This window comes from Colletotrichum tamarilloi (assembly GCF_030869305.1).
Source record: "Colletotrichum tamarilloi strain Tom-12 chromosome Unknown Scaffold_3.1, whole genome shotgun sequence".
NCBI lineage: Eukaryota > Fungi > Ascomycota > Sordariomycetes > Glomerellales > Glomerellaceae > Colletotrichum > Colletotrichum tamarilloi.
In genome coordinates, this window is record NW_026849386.1 from 230273 (window position 1) to 245317 (window position 15045).

Below are 15045 nucleotides of genomic sequence, written 5' to 3' on the forward strand. Positions count from 1 at the left end.
TCGTCTATGACACTCCTTGCGCTGCACACTGCAAGTAATGGACGTGGCAGGAGAGGCGCAGGTGCCAGAGTAAGATACTGCGTGCTGCGAGGTACCTTGGCTGATAGGTACCTAAGGTAGGTAGAGTCGTCCTCGCCGGCTAGATGTGAGGTGAGATCGAGGCCAAGGGAAGGTGAGGTACCTTGAGGTAGGATTCCGTCGAGCTGAATTGAGCCGAACCGAGAGAGAGAGAGAAGAGACGCAGCACTGTTTCCGCCTCAACTGAGTGGATGACCGTGACCACCTTGGCTGGGCCGTATTGATTGTAGCAAGAAAAGAGCGAGGAGATGCCGTCTCGTTAAATTATCTCACTTACGGCTGTCCAAGCACCACCAATTTTCCAGAGGGCCGGCGCGGATTGTGGCCAGTGGGCAATTTGTCGTTTCTTTTCTCCCTTGGTTGGTCTTTTCCTTGGTTCCAACTTCCGTGACCTTTCTCGGCTTGTTCTGCTGGCAGTCGGCAGCTGTCCCGAGGGTCAAGGTAGGCATTCGTCCCCAATAATCACCTCAATGCAGCGGCGCCGGAATGGACTGATGTCCCCTTTCGTATTCAAGGTAGGTAGGTATCAAGATGAAGTTGACGTGCGGGGCTCAGATGGGAGAGTCGAGACCACAACTGTCTACGTCTAGCGTCTAGTGTCTAGTACCTACTGCCTAGTGATATAGTTGTACTCCGTAGTCGAACGATAAATCATCTTCCACCCAGTCTGACAACTGTCGCAGACGGGTAGGTATGCTTCGAATTGGCGTGTCTGACTTAACGTCTCAGCCCAGAGCAGTGCAGAAGCCTGTGTAAGTCAAGAGGAGGCTTTGAACCTTTGTGTACCTCAAGACTCAAGGCGCGGGAGCAGGAAGGCGTTGCACAAGAGCCGAAACGTGGTTGTGGGTGTGGCTAGTGCGGATGGTGGTGCTGAGAACTTGCACCGGCGCTGGCGCCGTTTCTGAAATTTTGCAGCTGTTGATTGGTGTCCCACTTCCTCGTACATGTGAATGTGGAAGGGAGTGGCTGGAATTCGATATCAACCAGCTTTGAGGCCCAATGCAAATGACACGCACATACATACCTACTCCGTACACTCAATTATTGTTCAGAAAATACGTGAATGATGAGCGATACTCGGATGGGAGGGAAAGAGGAAAGGAAGAATGGGAGCAGGTATGGCAAAGCACCTCCGGTAAGGTACCGCAAGGTACGGAGGAGACGGAGACGGGTGGCGGCGGAGAAGGAAGGAGTGATGCAGCATGTCGCACCTGCCTCGTCTATCAATTCTTCCTGTCCGCTCCTTCCCTCCACTCCACTTCTCAGCCAAACCGGTACCTGCCCACTTCACTCAATAGAAGGAGGTTCCAAGTTCCTTCCTTGCCTGACATACCTTACTGCCTTACCCTGTCGCATGGAACATGAAGTGGATGATTTCTTCCAAACATCATCTCTGCAACTCACCTTCTACCGGATCCTACTATGTTCTGCTGTCTCAAGGATGCAAATCTCTACCAGCCGCTTTAGCTGCTCTAGCTTCTCAAGCACGCTGGGATCTGCCCTCGGCCTGACGATTGACGTGACACCCGAACCCGACTTCACCTGAAGCTCGAGCTCTCTCCTCGACAACTCAGACGCTGTTTTCCAAGGAATCTAGTCAGCATGAGCACAACGGCAGCTGACGGGCTCTCGATGCAACAGACTAATTGGCCCATTGGGTTCGTACGAATAGATCAAGCTGGCATCGAGCCTCCAATTCGTGACCCACTTCGTTCGAGAAGACTGAAGGTTCCCGCTTCGCACGCTCCGGCAACTTAGCAACACTCCAGCTTCATGCCCAACCCCATGTGCTTCGTTTTTGGAGATGGGATGACCCCTCGACAAGGGTTATCGAGGATCATGCACCCCATCTACGAATATCTGCCCGCTGTAAGCTCACGTCTTTTTTTTTTTTTCCTCTCTCTTCATCTCTCTCATTCTCTCCAACCAAATGACTGAGCGTGCGCCTAGTTTGGAAAGGTCAACATGGTGTCAGACAGCAGTTCGCCGTCCGAAAGCAAGTTGGCTACTGGCCGTCAGTTCCAATCTCGACGCCTTCCACAAGTCATCGCCTGCGGGGCGAGATGCGATGCATGGTGCCGAGCGTGGTTGGCGTCGCCCGCAGTGGCACGCAGATGCAACTTTTCCCACGATTCATGCCCAGCACCAATTAATCGTCAATATCTCGAAGCCTCTACGACCGAACCGCATTGAGGGCAGATGCCCTTTCCTTATGCAGCAGTAAACTACAGAAGCTACAGAGTCGCATCACGATTTACCTTTGCGTTTAGTCGGCCACCGTCAAACGAAACACCTCTTACCCCTGCTGGTGGGCTGGGCATCCAGGCGATAAAGACCGGGGTATCGACATGGTCCAGGGGTCATGTCGTTCTGACTTGTCATCATCACCAGGACCAGCTGCTGCCGCACCACTGCCCAAGCCGGTCGACTGTCCTGATCCTCCCGCAACGATTTGGATTTCGTCCGATTCCGTCCCATCCTCCGTGTCCATTGTTGGCCAGGAGCTGTACCGGTAACTTGTATCTCCAGTCAGTCAACTGTACCACGTTCTTCTGCCTCGTGCATTTTGGTGCAAACGCGGCTCTATACAAATACTCAGACGGACAGGATCGTCCTGTGAGCTGCGGCATAATTAATTGCAGATGGCTGCTAGTTTACGCGCTTGAGACCGCAGCGAGGTCCCTTGCATTGACGTGGCAGGCTGCATTTCTCAAATTACCGTCCAGAACCTGACTGGCTGGCGGGCAGTGTCTGCGAGACCGGACTGTCGAGTTCCCCTCGCTCCTCAAACGACGGATCGCGCGTTTGCGCATCGCATGTCATTTGGCAGTGCTCGCCTCCCCACACATCCATCTTAATGTCGTCGTCGCCATCGCCTTCGCATTTTACTGAATCTCCAATATTTATGCGCACCAAGCGGTTGGATCTGATGGCGCATGGCTCAAGGGCGAGTCGAGGTTCATTCACCCACGAGGTTACCCAAATATCACGCAGCATCCCTTGCCTTAACGAAGTTACCTTCATCTTAATACTTGACTGGCTCACTCGGCGGCTATCCTCAGCCATCGTCAATGCAAGGTACGCACGTATTCGAATCTACCTTATTCCACCAAGCTTCTGGGTCTTCACGCTTCACTCTCCAGCTTACTCACCCTTGTCATCAATTCACTCCATCTTGATTCGCCTGTCTCATTGTAATCAATCATCGCAGACCTTCTATCTACTTGTATACAGGCGTTCCATCCTCGTGGAGAGAATTCCATTTCGCAGGCCCCAAACGAAGTAGGCTCCATTCCACTTCAGACTATTCACTTGTCTTTGCCATTGGAGATCTCCTCCATACGCATGTTCACTTTGGAGCTTAACCTTACGCCTACCCGCGGCAGATTGGTGTTGTATGCGAACCAAAGCATTCTGATATTTCGCTGATTGGTTGCGATGCACCACACTGAACAAAGCCCAGCCGTTTGCTCAGCTTGTCAAGCCCAATACAGAGCTGACTGAGCCGATTTGCAATGACCAAGTTCTCTGAGTAAGGGCAGTACCGATTTTCAAGGCGAATACCGTTTGCTATGTCCTTATGAAGGCGCCAATGGTTTGTCTGCTCAAAACCAACTTGCAAAGACGACCAAGGTCGCGTCCACCATCTAGCCAGCATTAACATCGGAGATGAGGCGCACGGCGTTTGACCGGGGTCTGCCTGCGTCAGCCCAAATACAACCTGTCCGTCATGAGCAGGCTGAACTTCTGAATCTCTACTTGTTAGCCAGCTCAAAATGCCCCGGCTCGATCTGCCAATTTAGTGGATTCAGGGCTGGCCGCAAGTCATGTCACTTGGCACCTTTAAGATTTGCGTCCCCAAGAGCACTTTCGCATCCTGAAAAAATGCACGTGCTGATGAGGAGGGGCTTGTCAAATGTCGGCCAACTTCTGTCTTTCGAGAAGTTTGACTGCCCAAAGACCCTCTCGGTCAGGTCTTTCCGAATGGTCACCCCATGATCATACATCAGTCAATTAAGCCAAATTGTCATTCGTCTCCCCCGGTTCTGGAGCAAGCGAGCTGCCCCATCAAGAAGATCAGCCCGGGACAGCCCAGCCAGACTCGGCACTTGGGCCATTAATACCACGGTGGACATGTTGTCCAGTGACATCATATTGGGGTTTTCGCGGACTATCGTCCGCTATTTCAGTCAAATACCAGGCGAACGTAGCCTCCCTTCTATACGGAATACAATCACCAAAACTGTCGTCAAACCAAATTCATCGACAGCGAAGGATAAGACCCTTTGGGCAGTGAACAACGAAGACGATGATGAGGGACCACATGATGGACGACCACCAGCGACGACTCCACGAACAAACAGTAGACGAGCCCACTCATCAAAGGCTCGGGAAATTCGCGAAAAAGGCGCGACGCGTCTTATTTAATCTCACAGAACTCCGTCCCAGTCCCAAACTCCATCTTCAAATAACCCATTACCCAACTTCAACTTGGGCCATGCGGCCCAATCCATGATCTCCCCCCAAAGGCCAACAGGGACGACCCCGGCTGGTTCGAGCAAACACGTTGACGAACCACCCGTATCCGGACATCGGATTCCTGCCCAGGGATCTTTCGTGTGCCGACCCAAATGTGTGTTCCGCAGGGCCGCACCAGCGTACGTATCCGTAGGGTCCGTAGTTAATCACTCGGCAGAAGGGGGAAACGGGAAGTAACCCACATCCGAGAGAGAAAGAGAGAGAAAAGTCCACGCGTTCGACTATGCGAAAGTAGTGTTGGTCGGTATGCGGAATTCCGTCCAAACGGGGTTCCCGACGATCTCGAACCAACCAGCCGGTGACCTGGACCAAGTTTTTGGTAACCATTTTGTTGTTGTTGTTGAAATTTTCCTGTTTGCCTCTCGCCTCGCCTTGCCCATAGCCAGCCTTGTTCTCGTCCCAGTGCCTTCAGTCTGAGCTCACCGAGTATTCTAGAAGATTTCCAAAGAAAACCCCGGCGGTGTGGATCGAGGGACAAACCCGTCAATGCAACGGATCCGCATGCCTGGTCAACTCATTCGAAGAGCAATACCAAAGTCACGCCCAACCGAGGGTCTTGCCAAAAAAAAAAAAAAAAAAAAAAAAAAAAAACCCAGGGGGGGGGGGGGGGAACAAAAAAAAAACAAGCAACCCACCCCACGGAAAACAAACACAAAAAAAAAAAAAAAAAAAACCCCACAAAAAGAAGAAAAAAAAAAAAAAAAAAAAAAAAAAAAAAAAAAAAAAAAAAAAAAAGAGCTTTGTCCAGACTGCAGCTGCCAAGCTGCGAGAACTTTGAAGCTTTGTCCACGCCGCGGTGATGGCTTTCTCTTTTCTTGCTAGCAGTGAGATTTTTGCTGTCGTACCACCGGAATGCAGCATGATTTGTCCAATCCAACAGCCTCGGGGGAGAGGTCCATTTGGGAAATTCTTTGATGTCAGACTGTAATCACTCAGCTGACTGTCTGCGGTTTTCCGGTGGCTCCGTCTTCATAGCCCGTATCCTCCGGGTTTGTCGGGCTTCTAAGTCTCTTGTCAGCAGCGACCGCCTATCTCCATGGAAGTTTATCGGATGCCTCGCGGCTTGGCCATCCTCGAACAACCTGCCGGATCCGAACAGGTGTTGATGTAGTGCCTCGATGAGACATCGTCTACCCGGCTTTCTGAGCCAGTATCACATGGAGGGTGAGATGTTTGTAGTCGTGTAACTCGAAATTTTATTTCGACATCATCTATAGTTTGATGGAGATATTGAATTCGTCCAGTCCGAGAGCAATAGCCGTGATTGCTCCACTGTACGCAACCAAGATGCCCATCGTTGCCATGGGTCCAACATTCAGTGTCGGCACCGTCATGTTGACCAGTCCCGTCAAGACGTTTGCGATGAGGAACAAGAATAGGCCGTTGCGATTGTAGGCCCGGAATACCCTACTGGTCGCTGTATGGTACGCCTCCTTCTCGGTCTTCGCGTCAGTCGCATTGTAGAAAGACGGGAAGCAGAAAGTGTCCACTAGGGCATAGGCTAGAAGTTGTGTCGAGTTGAACGCCGCTGTCCATAGGACATAGGGCAGGTTCGCGAGGCGACGTGAAACGTTCAGACCGTCGCCGTAGCTGTTGCTGGTGGTCAAAAAGTAAAGCCCTGTCCACAGAGCAGACCAAATGGCCATCATCATGAGAAGAGTCTTGCGCTGAGTAGCGGGGGTGGAATCGCTTTTGGTGTTGAGACTCCGAGGCAAGACGTACATTCCCGTATCTTGTCCCGCAAGGAAGATAGCCAGGTAGCCGAAGAAGCTGAAGATCCCCTCTCGGTTCTTTGAGAATAGGTCGGTTCTCGGTGCGGTCAGGATGTAAGCCTTGAGGTCGGTGCTCTCCAGAGCCACCTGATACAGCACACTCAGGATGATTGCCAGAGCGGCGTAACTAGGCACAACCTTGAGCGCGGACTGGAAGAGGGCAACAAACGGCGGCAGGAAACCCAGGGTGAAGAAGAAGTTCCAGTGAACGCCATACTCGGTGACATGTTCGGCGTAGTCGAGACCCTTGACGCTGAGCAAGCGGATGACGCCCAGGACGAGTAGCGGTAAGGAGTGGCGCATCGACTGCAGCAGACGTGTCGTCAGGGGTATCGATCGACCTTCGGCGCGCTCTTTCAAGACGGGCCGAGCAGCGACAACACCGGCGCTGAAGACGAAGGACCCGACGCCCATGTCCATCAGTGATGTTCCCCATGTCTCGACCTTGGCGAAGCGGCGCGGAAAGAGGCGGAAGTCGACGGCGAGGATGGCGATGCAAGTGATGACCAGCATGCTACCCCGGTAGTGTGTCAGGAAAGGCTTCACGGGCAGTGCGGAGAGCGGCCCCGCGCCGGAGCCGGCCTTGGGCTTCGCATTGGGTGGTATGGCGGGCTTCTTGCGACTGGCGCCGAAGTTGGGAGGCAGAGTGTAGATGAATACGGCGGGACCGAGGAGGAGGGCGCAAAGTAGCAAGGGGGAGGAGGCGTAGAGAGTCGTGGAGAGGAGGATGGCGGTGACGTTGAGGAGAAAATCGGCGGCAGCTCCCAATAGCGTGTAGGGTTTGAAGAAGGATTGGCGTGATTGGAGTACAGACCACAGCAGGACGGCGACCTGGAAAGGAATGCGAATGTCAGCACTTTGCTTTGTCTCGATGCATGCGCTGGGCGGGGGCGCCTGGGACGTGAAGGGGGGCGGCAGCAGCAGCAGCAACAGGGGGATCAGGAGATCAGGAGGGCAGGTCAGAGTTTCTGTTCAAAGAAGATAGTTACGCACGGGAGCAACTGCAGTCACGTAGTTGACTTCGGAGGCGGAGCCACCAGAGAGATTGGAGACAAAGTCTTCCTTGAGCTTCTTGTAGCTCGCGGCCGTAGCGTCGGACATGTTTGCGATGGGTCGAAAGAGAGTTTGGTTTCTTTAGTGGGAAATGTTCAATGCATGTCCAAAGAGAAGGGAATGGTTTTGACGACAGCAAGCATTGCTTTTACCCGGTTCAGCGAAAAGAACAAGCTGTTCGTTGTTGCTCTTTCGGCGATGTGGTTTTTACCGGTAATTGCAACGTCAACCTTTCCTCGACGTTCTTTCTCTGTTCTCTCCATCACCGGGAAAAAAGACGAGACGAACTCTGGCCAGAAGGAGCAGCGGGAGCTTGGTGTAGGTGGTCCAAGCTCCTTCCATTGTCTACCTCAAGTGTCCCAGACGAGATACGTACCTTTATTGCCTGACTGATTATGTAAGAATTGCGAGGAGACGGGCAGAGCCAATGAACAGCTCCTTCCGTAGCACCGTGTGGGTTCTGGTCCGATGGCTTCGGAGGCACGGAGAGGAAGGAAGGGGCTTACGGCATACCTGACGCAGAAATCCCCCTGTTGTCTCCGTGCCTTCCGCTGTCAAAGGAAAGTTCGGGGGGACGGGGCAAGCTTTGGAAAGGCACAGCTCAACCGAAGGCAGACACGTCACAAACATGGGCATTCCAGGAGCTTCCTCCGAGGCATCTTTCTAAGCTTTCCTTTCATGATTTCTATCGTCGTTGTCGTTTTTGTTGTTGTTGTTGCTGATCATCCTGTTGTTGTCTCATCCCTCCATGTCTCCCACGCACACGACGCATTCCACGCATCCATCCATCCATCCCATCCATCCGCGCAAATCAACCAACCAAACACCCGAATCTCTTGTCTTTGCCAGACTGGCACCTCTTCATCCGTTTGTCAGCTCCATTCTTCGCCTCCCCCCTCCACCTTTACAGTCTTTCCAACCCATCACAAATCGAGATCTGAGATCCCAATTGCTGGCTGTCATCGTCTTGTTCCACCGTTTCCCACTTTTCGCCATCACGGCCGCAACCATCTCCCGCTGTGCCAAACTTCCAAGACATATCGACGCCGTTGATGTTCCAACTCCACACTTTTGCAGTTTCGCCCCCGGCCTCACTGCGGCATTCATCCCAAGCCCAGCTCTGCATGGAAAAGATGGGTACCCTTTGGTCTGAAGACAGTGCTATAGCCTCACAACTTACACATCCGTGTCGGTAGTCTTGAAACTTATTTACAGCATTTACAGCTACATGGACAGATGCAGCTACGCCAAGTTCGACTGGTGCGAGTGCGAGTGGAAGTGGAAACGCAAGTGCAAGTCTCAACCCAGTCACCGCACCCCCTCCAGCTTTCAAGTGTTGGTTGGTTGCAGTCTTCTTGCTGCTGCTCTGGCTGCCACCAAGTATCAACCCCCGGACCGAAAGTCCTGGATCTGGCTGTCTACCAAGAGAGAATGAGAGGCGGGCAGAGCAATAGGAACTGCTTCTATGCGTCGAAGCCAACAACCTACGCAGTACACCCCCAGGCCTCAAGGTGGCAGGGAAGGAAGATGCATAGTGGGCCAATAGTATCGCCAGAAACATGACGAATCAAGGCCCAGACAAGCCACATTCCTTTGTTCTCCTCTGTGTCCATCTGCAGACGTTCAACTTCAAGCCTGCCATGTCCCATGGGTTTGCTTCCGACAACCCAACCCACACGCCTGCTAGCTCATCCCCTTTGTTCTCATATGCAATGAGTGACATGGGCATGGCTGTTGGCCGCAACCGCTCATTGTCACTCCATGCTTTACGACCGCATTCCTCATTACACTCCCACCTAGGCTTGCCGGGCCCAAAGCAAAGATTGCAGCCGCCTTCTTTGCACACCCTTTCTCTGTCAGTGACAGTCTGTCAGTCTGTTCTTCTTTGCACCTTGCCTGCCTTTCTTGTCTTCTTTGAGAGAGACAGAGACCTACCGTACCTACCAGTCCTTTCATTTTCTGATCCCGGCAGTTGCTGCAAGTGCCCTTTTTCTTTTCTGGCTCCTAAAGAAACTGGTGGGCGAGAAGTTCAAGACTTACAGACTGAGGTGGCTCACAAGGTCTTCCGCAAAGATATTAATTAACCCTCTTCGTCCCTCCATCCACCACAGACATAAGAGAAGCTCTTCTCCCTTGATCAAATCCCTACAGGGCTGCATACTCTTGACTCTCATCACCGCCATCCCATCATCTTGGTTGCACATCCCGATCTTTGGGCCCATTCATTGTTACTCGAAACCCTGACTTGAACACTTCCTTCTTCAGTCACCACTTGATATATCTTACAAGGCATTCACCTCTATCACTATCATACATCGCCATGGCTACCCCAATCGAGAGCCACCCTCGGGCAAGCCTTCACCCACTATGGACACCTTCATATAACCAAGGAGGATTCCCTCGTTCCTCGACTTCAAGCAGACCTACTGCTCCTAGCTCGTATTACAGCCCATCCGATCGTTCACCCAAAAGCCTGCCCACTCCGGTATTTCCTTCCAACGATGGCTCAATGAGACAGCATGAGCGCGCCATGGTCGACCGCCTCGGCTCCAGACTCCGACAAGCTCCAGGCTCCGGTGACCTTAGCCCGCCCAAGTCAGCAAACCGGCCGAGTCCGCTTTCTCCTCTCGCAGAGCACTCAGCAAGTGACGGTAGACGTTATTCGGCTGCGCCTATAAGCCCTCGCCGGCCAGGTCCGCCGCCATCAGCAACTCCGGTCTCACCACCTATGGCTAGCAGTGTTCGAAGGCAGACTCTCGCAGCGGAAACTCGATCGATGCTTCTCGCCGGTCTGGGCGAAGAGGCACAACGACGACAGTCTGTAGCAGGACCCGGATACGTCGCCAGGTCCAGGGAGGCTGAGAAGCGCGTTCAACTTGAGCAGCTACGAGCATGGGGTCATGTGTATCTTGGTGATGCCAAAACCTCCGACGTCTTCGTTCAAGCTATGTCTCTTAATCGTCGAAGCTCCAATGCGAGCACCAACTCGGATCAATCTGCTGGAGGTTCTTCGCCTCCACGAATGCCGTCCACGCCGACTCTCCCACCTCACCAGCGTCAAATGAAGTTTGGAGTTCGTCCTCGAGCTCTGGAACGCAAGCCGATGCTCATCACTCACACTTTCGACATTGAGCAGTTACGCTCCACCATCGCGGACCCGTTGCCAAGTCCTGTTCCCGCGGATCAAAGACGGCGGCCATCTCTGCATACTCAGGCCACTTCACCGCTGCCAAAGGTCTCATCTCCTCGACCGAGCGCGGCACGAAGACGGTCGAGCAGTGCAATCCACAGCACGCTCCCTTACAGCCGCGGGCTAAAATCTGGAGATCCCCGCGCGGCTTCATCGCGTGGCGCCGACACTATACCAATCCGTAAGTCATGTCTTGCCTAAGTTTATCCCCTCTGACGTTTGCGGACTTGAACCTTTTCGGCAATAGCCTCCAAGGCCGGCTCACTCCTACCCGAATACAAGGCAGGGAAATCAAGGCTAACACCCAACCCACCCACAGATCTCCAATACGCCAGGTCCTCACTCCCGGTGTTGGCGGCTATCATCGTCTCTGGTACAGTCCAGGCTGGCGACGTTGTCGAGTTGCCATTACCGTATCCCGAAGTGTGGTCCCAAACAGTCACCTATGTCTACACGGGACAAGGGGACTTGACGGATGCAGTCAAAGAGAACATCCTCTACCTTGCAGGAAAGGTTTAACGCCCACGTCTTGGCCTCGTGCTTGTTTAACGACTTATGACTCTTATTTCTTTCTTCTCTCCCACTTGGACGCCTTTTGTCGACGAATGCGGCACTCTGTATGCCTTGCTCATTCCATGATCACACGCTTTATTGGGGGGGTTAGCGATCGCTGCGGGCCGTTTGCCTTGTTGTTCTTCTGTTCTTCAACACTCCTTTGTCCTCTGCTCTCGGAGGACATCTTGTTCGCTATACAACTTTAGCTCTTTGCCCTCGTCATGACTTATGTAGTTTAATGATTTCCCTTTACAATACAGAGAGAACAGATTTATTGTCCATGATTATCAATGACATATTACAATTCGTGTTTTCCAACCTAAGTGATTACGAAGATTCTGTCTGCGCGCTGCATACCTCGTGAGCCGCGCGCCTCGAAAGAAACTGATTGCATTCCTGACAAAAAAAACTCAATCTCGCCAGGCCACGAGTTTGACAGAACAGCCACAACTTTGTCAACGACCGCCCTATCCGCTCTTCATTCCGCGTCCCGCCGAGACGGGCACAAGGGAGGAGTTACCTTGTTTAGGGCAAAGCATCTTTACGTCCGCAAACGTGGGGTTGGGGTTCGGTGTGGAACCCACCTCAACATACGATGGAGAACGCCCACGAAGGGGGGGGGGGGGGCAGCACGGAAGGAACTTGTTGAAAATCTTCCCGCATCTCCGTCTCTTTGACGGCTATACACATGACGCTCCTGGACATCGCTGCGAAAGGGATTTTATGGTGGTGATCAACCCTTGTCAGCTGGAGTCTGCTTCGTGAGGGCGGTGGGGTTGCCGAGACCGACGTTGACAACGAGTTTGGTACCGGCCGAGAAGGACGACGTTTTCATGTCTTCGCCTCCCCATCCTCCACCTCGTGTTTGTTAGTATCGCAATAACCCTGTCGGTATTTTTTTGTTCTCGTTGGTTGTCTCCGATCTTATTTGATCACTCTGAAGAAAATCTCAGTCTTTGATATTTCCTAGGGTTTCTTGTTTTGTTTTTATACACACTCCCCCTCCCCCTTCCACCCGTGGGTACGCGTATACCCATCCAAACCAAGCGCTGAGGCCGGCTACTCTTGCCAAAGTTTTCCTTGGAGCGTGGTGTCGATCTTGGACTCAGATCGCGCGGCGTAATCTCGTTCATTTTTTTCGGGACCTTGGCAAGCTTGGTTCATCAAAATGTCCGGTTAGTTGTTGTCTATCCTGTCCACTACCGGTAGAATCGTCGCCTTTGACGGGATGGGAAAAAGCTGTCAGACGGAGAATCCTCGGGTTCAGTGACAGAGTGGCATCAACATGCCTCAACTTTCTTGGCCTTGCGGGCTTTCAGCCCGGGTGGTGCCCGGCAGGCAAAGCTTTGGAATAAACTATGGTAGCACGGCCACGAAATGGGAGGTTACGGCAGTTGTCGCTTCCGAATTCCCCTCCAAGCCTTACGCCTCAAGCCTCAAAACTCAAGCGGCAAGCCCTCTCCTCTCCCATGGGTCCCCAGATATCCTGTGTGCAGAAGTATGTTGGTAGGACAAAGGCGGCAAGGCTTTTTTTACTCCCAAGAAAAAAATGTCTTTCCACCACACGGAGAAATACCGAAGCAGAAGGGTAGCAACCACCCTTCTTTTCTTGTGCGCTTATAACTACTCTCCATCACTGGCTTCTCGTCACCCGAGAACTCCCCCACTCGGGCCTTGTGTAACCGTCCGACTTCTCGGCAAGTGCGCGTGTGTATGTGGGTGCGTGGATGTGCGCGTATCTCACTATTCGGGCCTTTCGATGACGTGGTGTGCTGAAGGCATCCTGTCTGTTTTCAGCATATCAGACAATGTTTTCGTTCTCCATCCTCTTCTCCCCCCCCCCCCCCCCCCAAATCCTTGTTTTCTTTTCCTTAGATCCTCCTCGGGGTCCTTTTGTTTCTCTGTCTTGTCTCTGGCTGTCTGGGCCACCTCGTGGTTGCAAAACTTTACCAAAGTGGCAAGAACAGTTGTACTCACGTGTCCGATGAGCCACCACTGACGATGTCCGGATATGGTAAGTCTTTCTTTCGGAGGAACGGCGGGGCAAGAAAGGTTTCGGAAGTTCCGCTGGTGGGTTCCGGGCCGCGTTTTCGGTTACTCGGTACCAGTGCCGTTGCGGGGTCGATGTGAACGGCAGAAAGGGATGGGGCGGACAGCGGGGACGGACAGATGGGGACCGGTTCCGGGTTTGGCCACTCCCACCTCCGTGCCCGGAACCGGCTTGGAGACCCTCTTCCACCGGCTTAAATGAAGAAATGAGGACTTTCGACTTGGTGCGCAACGGGTACTTCTCTCAAGTTGAAGGTCAAAGAATGAGAACTTCAGCAGAGCTTTTATGCTCATTGTAATGTCACAATTTAGTCGTCTACTCCTTGCCCATTACAATTGAAACTTGTAGTCATACAAACATTGGCACAGCAGGAGCCTCTTCCTGTTTATTGTGCTTTGAACACCGTTCATGTATCGTTCAGCCCGGAAGCAACTCCCCAAGAGCTTTTGTAGAGCATGATGCTTTCATTTGTCATCTTATGGACAACGGGAAAGCTAGTCGTGGGAACGGTAGTAGATATACACCCAAGACTTACGAATTGTAGGCTACCATGATCGAGCAAGATCAATAGTCCGATTAATGTGTCGAATGACCCTCGATCAAAATTGCTTGCTGATTTGACTGTAAGATAGATGAGCTCTTGGTCTCATCTCACCCGCATACGACGGGCAAGACCATGTGATCTCTTGTGGGCTGTTCCAGCAGCATTACGAGTTTCACTATAACCGCTTGGAAACTGGCGTCGCACAGGCAATCGAATGATGGAAGAGAAAACCATTTCGCAGACGCAGGAGAAGGAGCAAATTCGATTTCCAATAGTAGGAATCAGCGCCATCTTCCCAAAACAGACGACCGAGTTTGACATCATCGCAAGGAAAGTTCCGCCCATTTAACTTGATTCGCAAAAGAAAAATGCCTGACTAGCTTGATAGATGGGACCGCTGTTCTGACCTTGAGAATAAGAAGAACACACGATCCTCACAGTTATTCTCAGACACTGTTCTCAAGGTATTTCACTGCCGAGCTCCCCTTTCTCTGGCATCAAAGTAGATCATGCCTCACAGTAATTAACCATATCAACCCTACTTTAGAGACCAGTTTCAGTAGATTACGCATCGTTAATGTGAACTAGTCAGCTCATTCACGTAGCTTCACTGGGTCTTAACAAACATTTCGCACTTTCTCATCTGACTCCTGACAAGGAGGGAATCAGGTTGATATCGCGAGAGAGAAGCCTCATGTGGCTGACAACGTCCCAGAGCCTAAAAGCGGGAAATCTTTTGGTACACATGTCATTTAAGGGTAAGTCAATTGGGCAATACTTTGCAGAAAAGGAGCACAGTCAGAATCATGTCTAACAATCGGCGATAACCAGTGGTAAACCAAGAACTCAGACAAGACTCAACATAAGAGGCGTCGGCGACAACGCCGTGGTATCTTGGATCGCCAGACCCGAGTTTCCAATCCAGTCAGAGGAAGAGGACACATGCTAAGTCCATGCCATAGGCTAGTGGACGAACAAGTTGAGGCCGCTCGAAATAGACGGTTCGAGAGCCACATCTCTCACCACTCTCTGGCTTAAATCAGTTCTTCGCAGACCGAAAATTCAGGTTTCCCAAGGACTGTAAACAATTCAGCCTCTGAGAGTCGAAAAACTCATGGAAGCCGATAGTTCAGAATGCCCCTTTTCAGAAGAGGGCCAAATACTCAGCTAGGATGACAAAACACTTATGCCATCTCACCGCCCCTCCTCATGCTCTCCGCGATATACGCACATATCTCGTGTAACAATCTCAACACTTTTCAAT

The 15045-nt window shown here is 52.0% G+C and overlaps 6 protein-coding genes across 6 annotated transcripts; 3 read left to right on the top strand and 3 right to left on the bottom strand.

Moving 5' to 3' along the window:
• Positions 1–1832: 1832 nt before the first annotated feature.
• CTAM01_01257 (uncharacterized protein) lies at positions 1833–1928 on the bottom strand (the record flags this gene model as incomplete). Its single annotated transcript, XM_060517299.1, has 1 exon — positions 1833–1928. The coding sequence occupies one exon, from the start codon at positions 1926–1928 to the stop codon at positions 1833–1835; it is 96 nt and encodes a 31-aa protein (XP_060387760.1).
• Positions 1929–2374: 446 nt separating this feature from the next.
• CTAM01_01258 (uncharacterized protein) lies at positions 2375–2931 on the bottom strand (the record flags this gene model as incomplete). Its single annotated transcript, XM_060517300.1, has 2 exons — positions 2375–2594; positions 2798–2931. 2 exons carry the CDS (start codon positions 2929–2931, stop codon positions 2375–2377), a joined length of 354 nt encoding a protein of 117 aa, XP_060387761.1.
• A 2897-nt stretch (positions 2932–5828) lies between these two features.
• CTAM01_01259 (uncharacterized protein) lies at positions 5829–7490 on the bottom strand (the record flags this gene model as incomplete). The annotated part of the gene is made up of 2 exons (XM_060517301.1): positions 5829–7220; positions 7383–7490. 2 exons carry the CDS (start codon positions 7488–7490, stop codon positions 5829–5831), a joined length of 1500 nt encoding a protein of 499 aa, XP_060387762.1.
• A 54-nt stretch (positions 7491–7544) lies between these two features.
• Positions 7545–7835, top strand: CTAM01_01260 (uncharacterized protein; the record flags this gene model as incomplete). Its single annotated transcript, XM_060517302.1, has 1 exon — positions 7545–7835. One exon carries the CDS (start codon positions 7545–7547, stop codon positions 7833–7835), a length of 291 nt encoding a protein of 96 aa, XP_060387763.1.
• A 355-nt stretch (positions 7836–8190) lies between these two features.
• Positions 8191–9129, top strand: CTAM01_01261 (uncharacterized protein; the record flags this gene model as incomplete). The annotated part of the gene is made up of 3 exons (XM_060517303.1): positions 8191–8589; positions 8658–8960; positions 8998–9129. The coding sequence occupies 3 exons, from the start codon at positions 8191–8193 to the stop codon at positions 9127–9129; spliced, it is 834 nt and encodes a 277-aa protein (XP_060387764.1).
• A 633-nt stretch (positions 9130–9762) lies between these two features.
• On the top strand, positions 9763–11151 carry CTAM01_01262 (uncharacterized protein; the record flags this gene model as incomplete). The annotated part of the gene is made up of 2 exons (XM_060517304.1): positions 9763–10813; positions 10952–11151. The coding sequence occupies 2 exons, from the start codon at positions 9763–9765 to the stop codon at positions 11149–11151; spliced, it is 1251 nt and encodes a 416-aa protein (XP_060387765.1).
• Positions 11152–15045: the final 3894 nt, after the last annotated feature.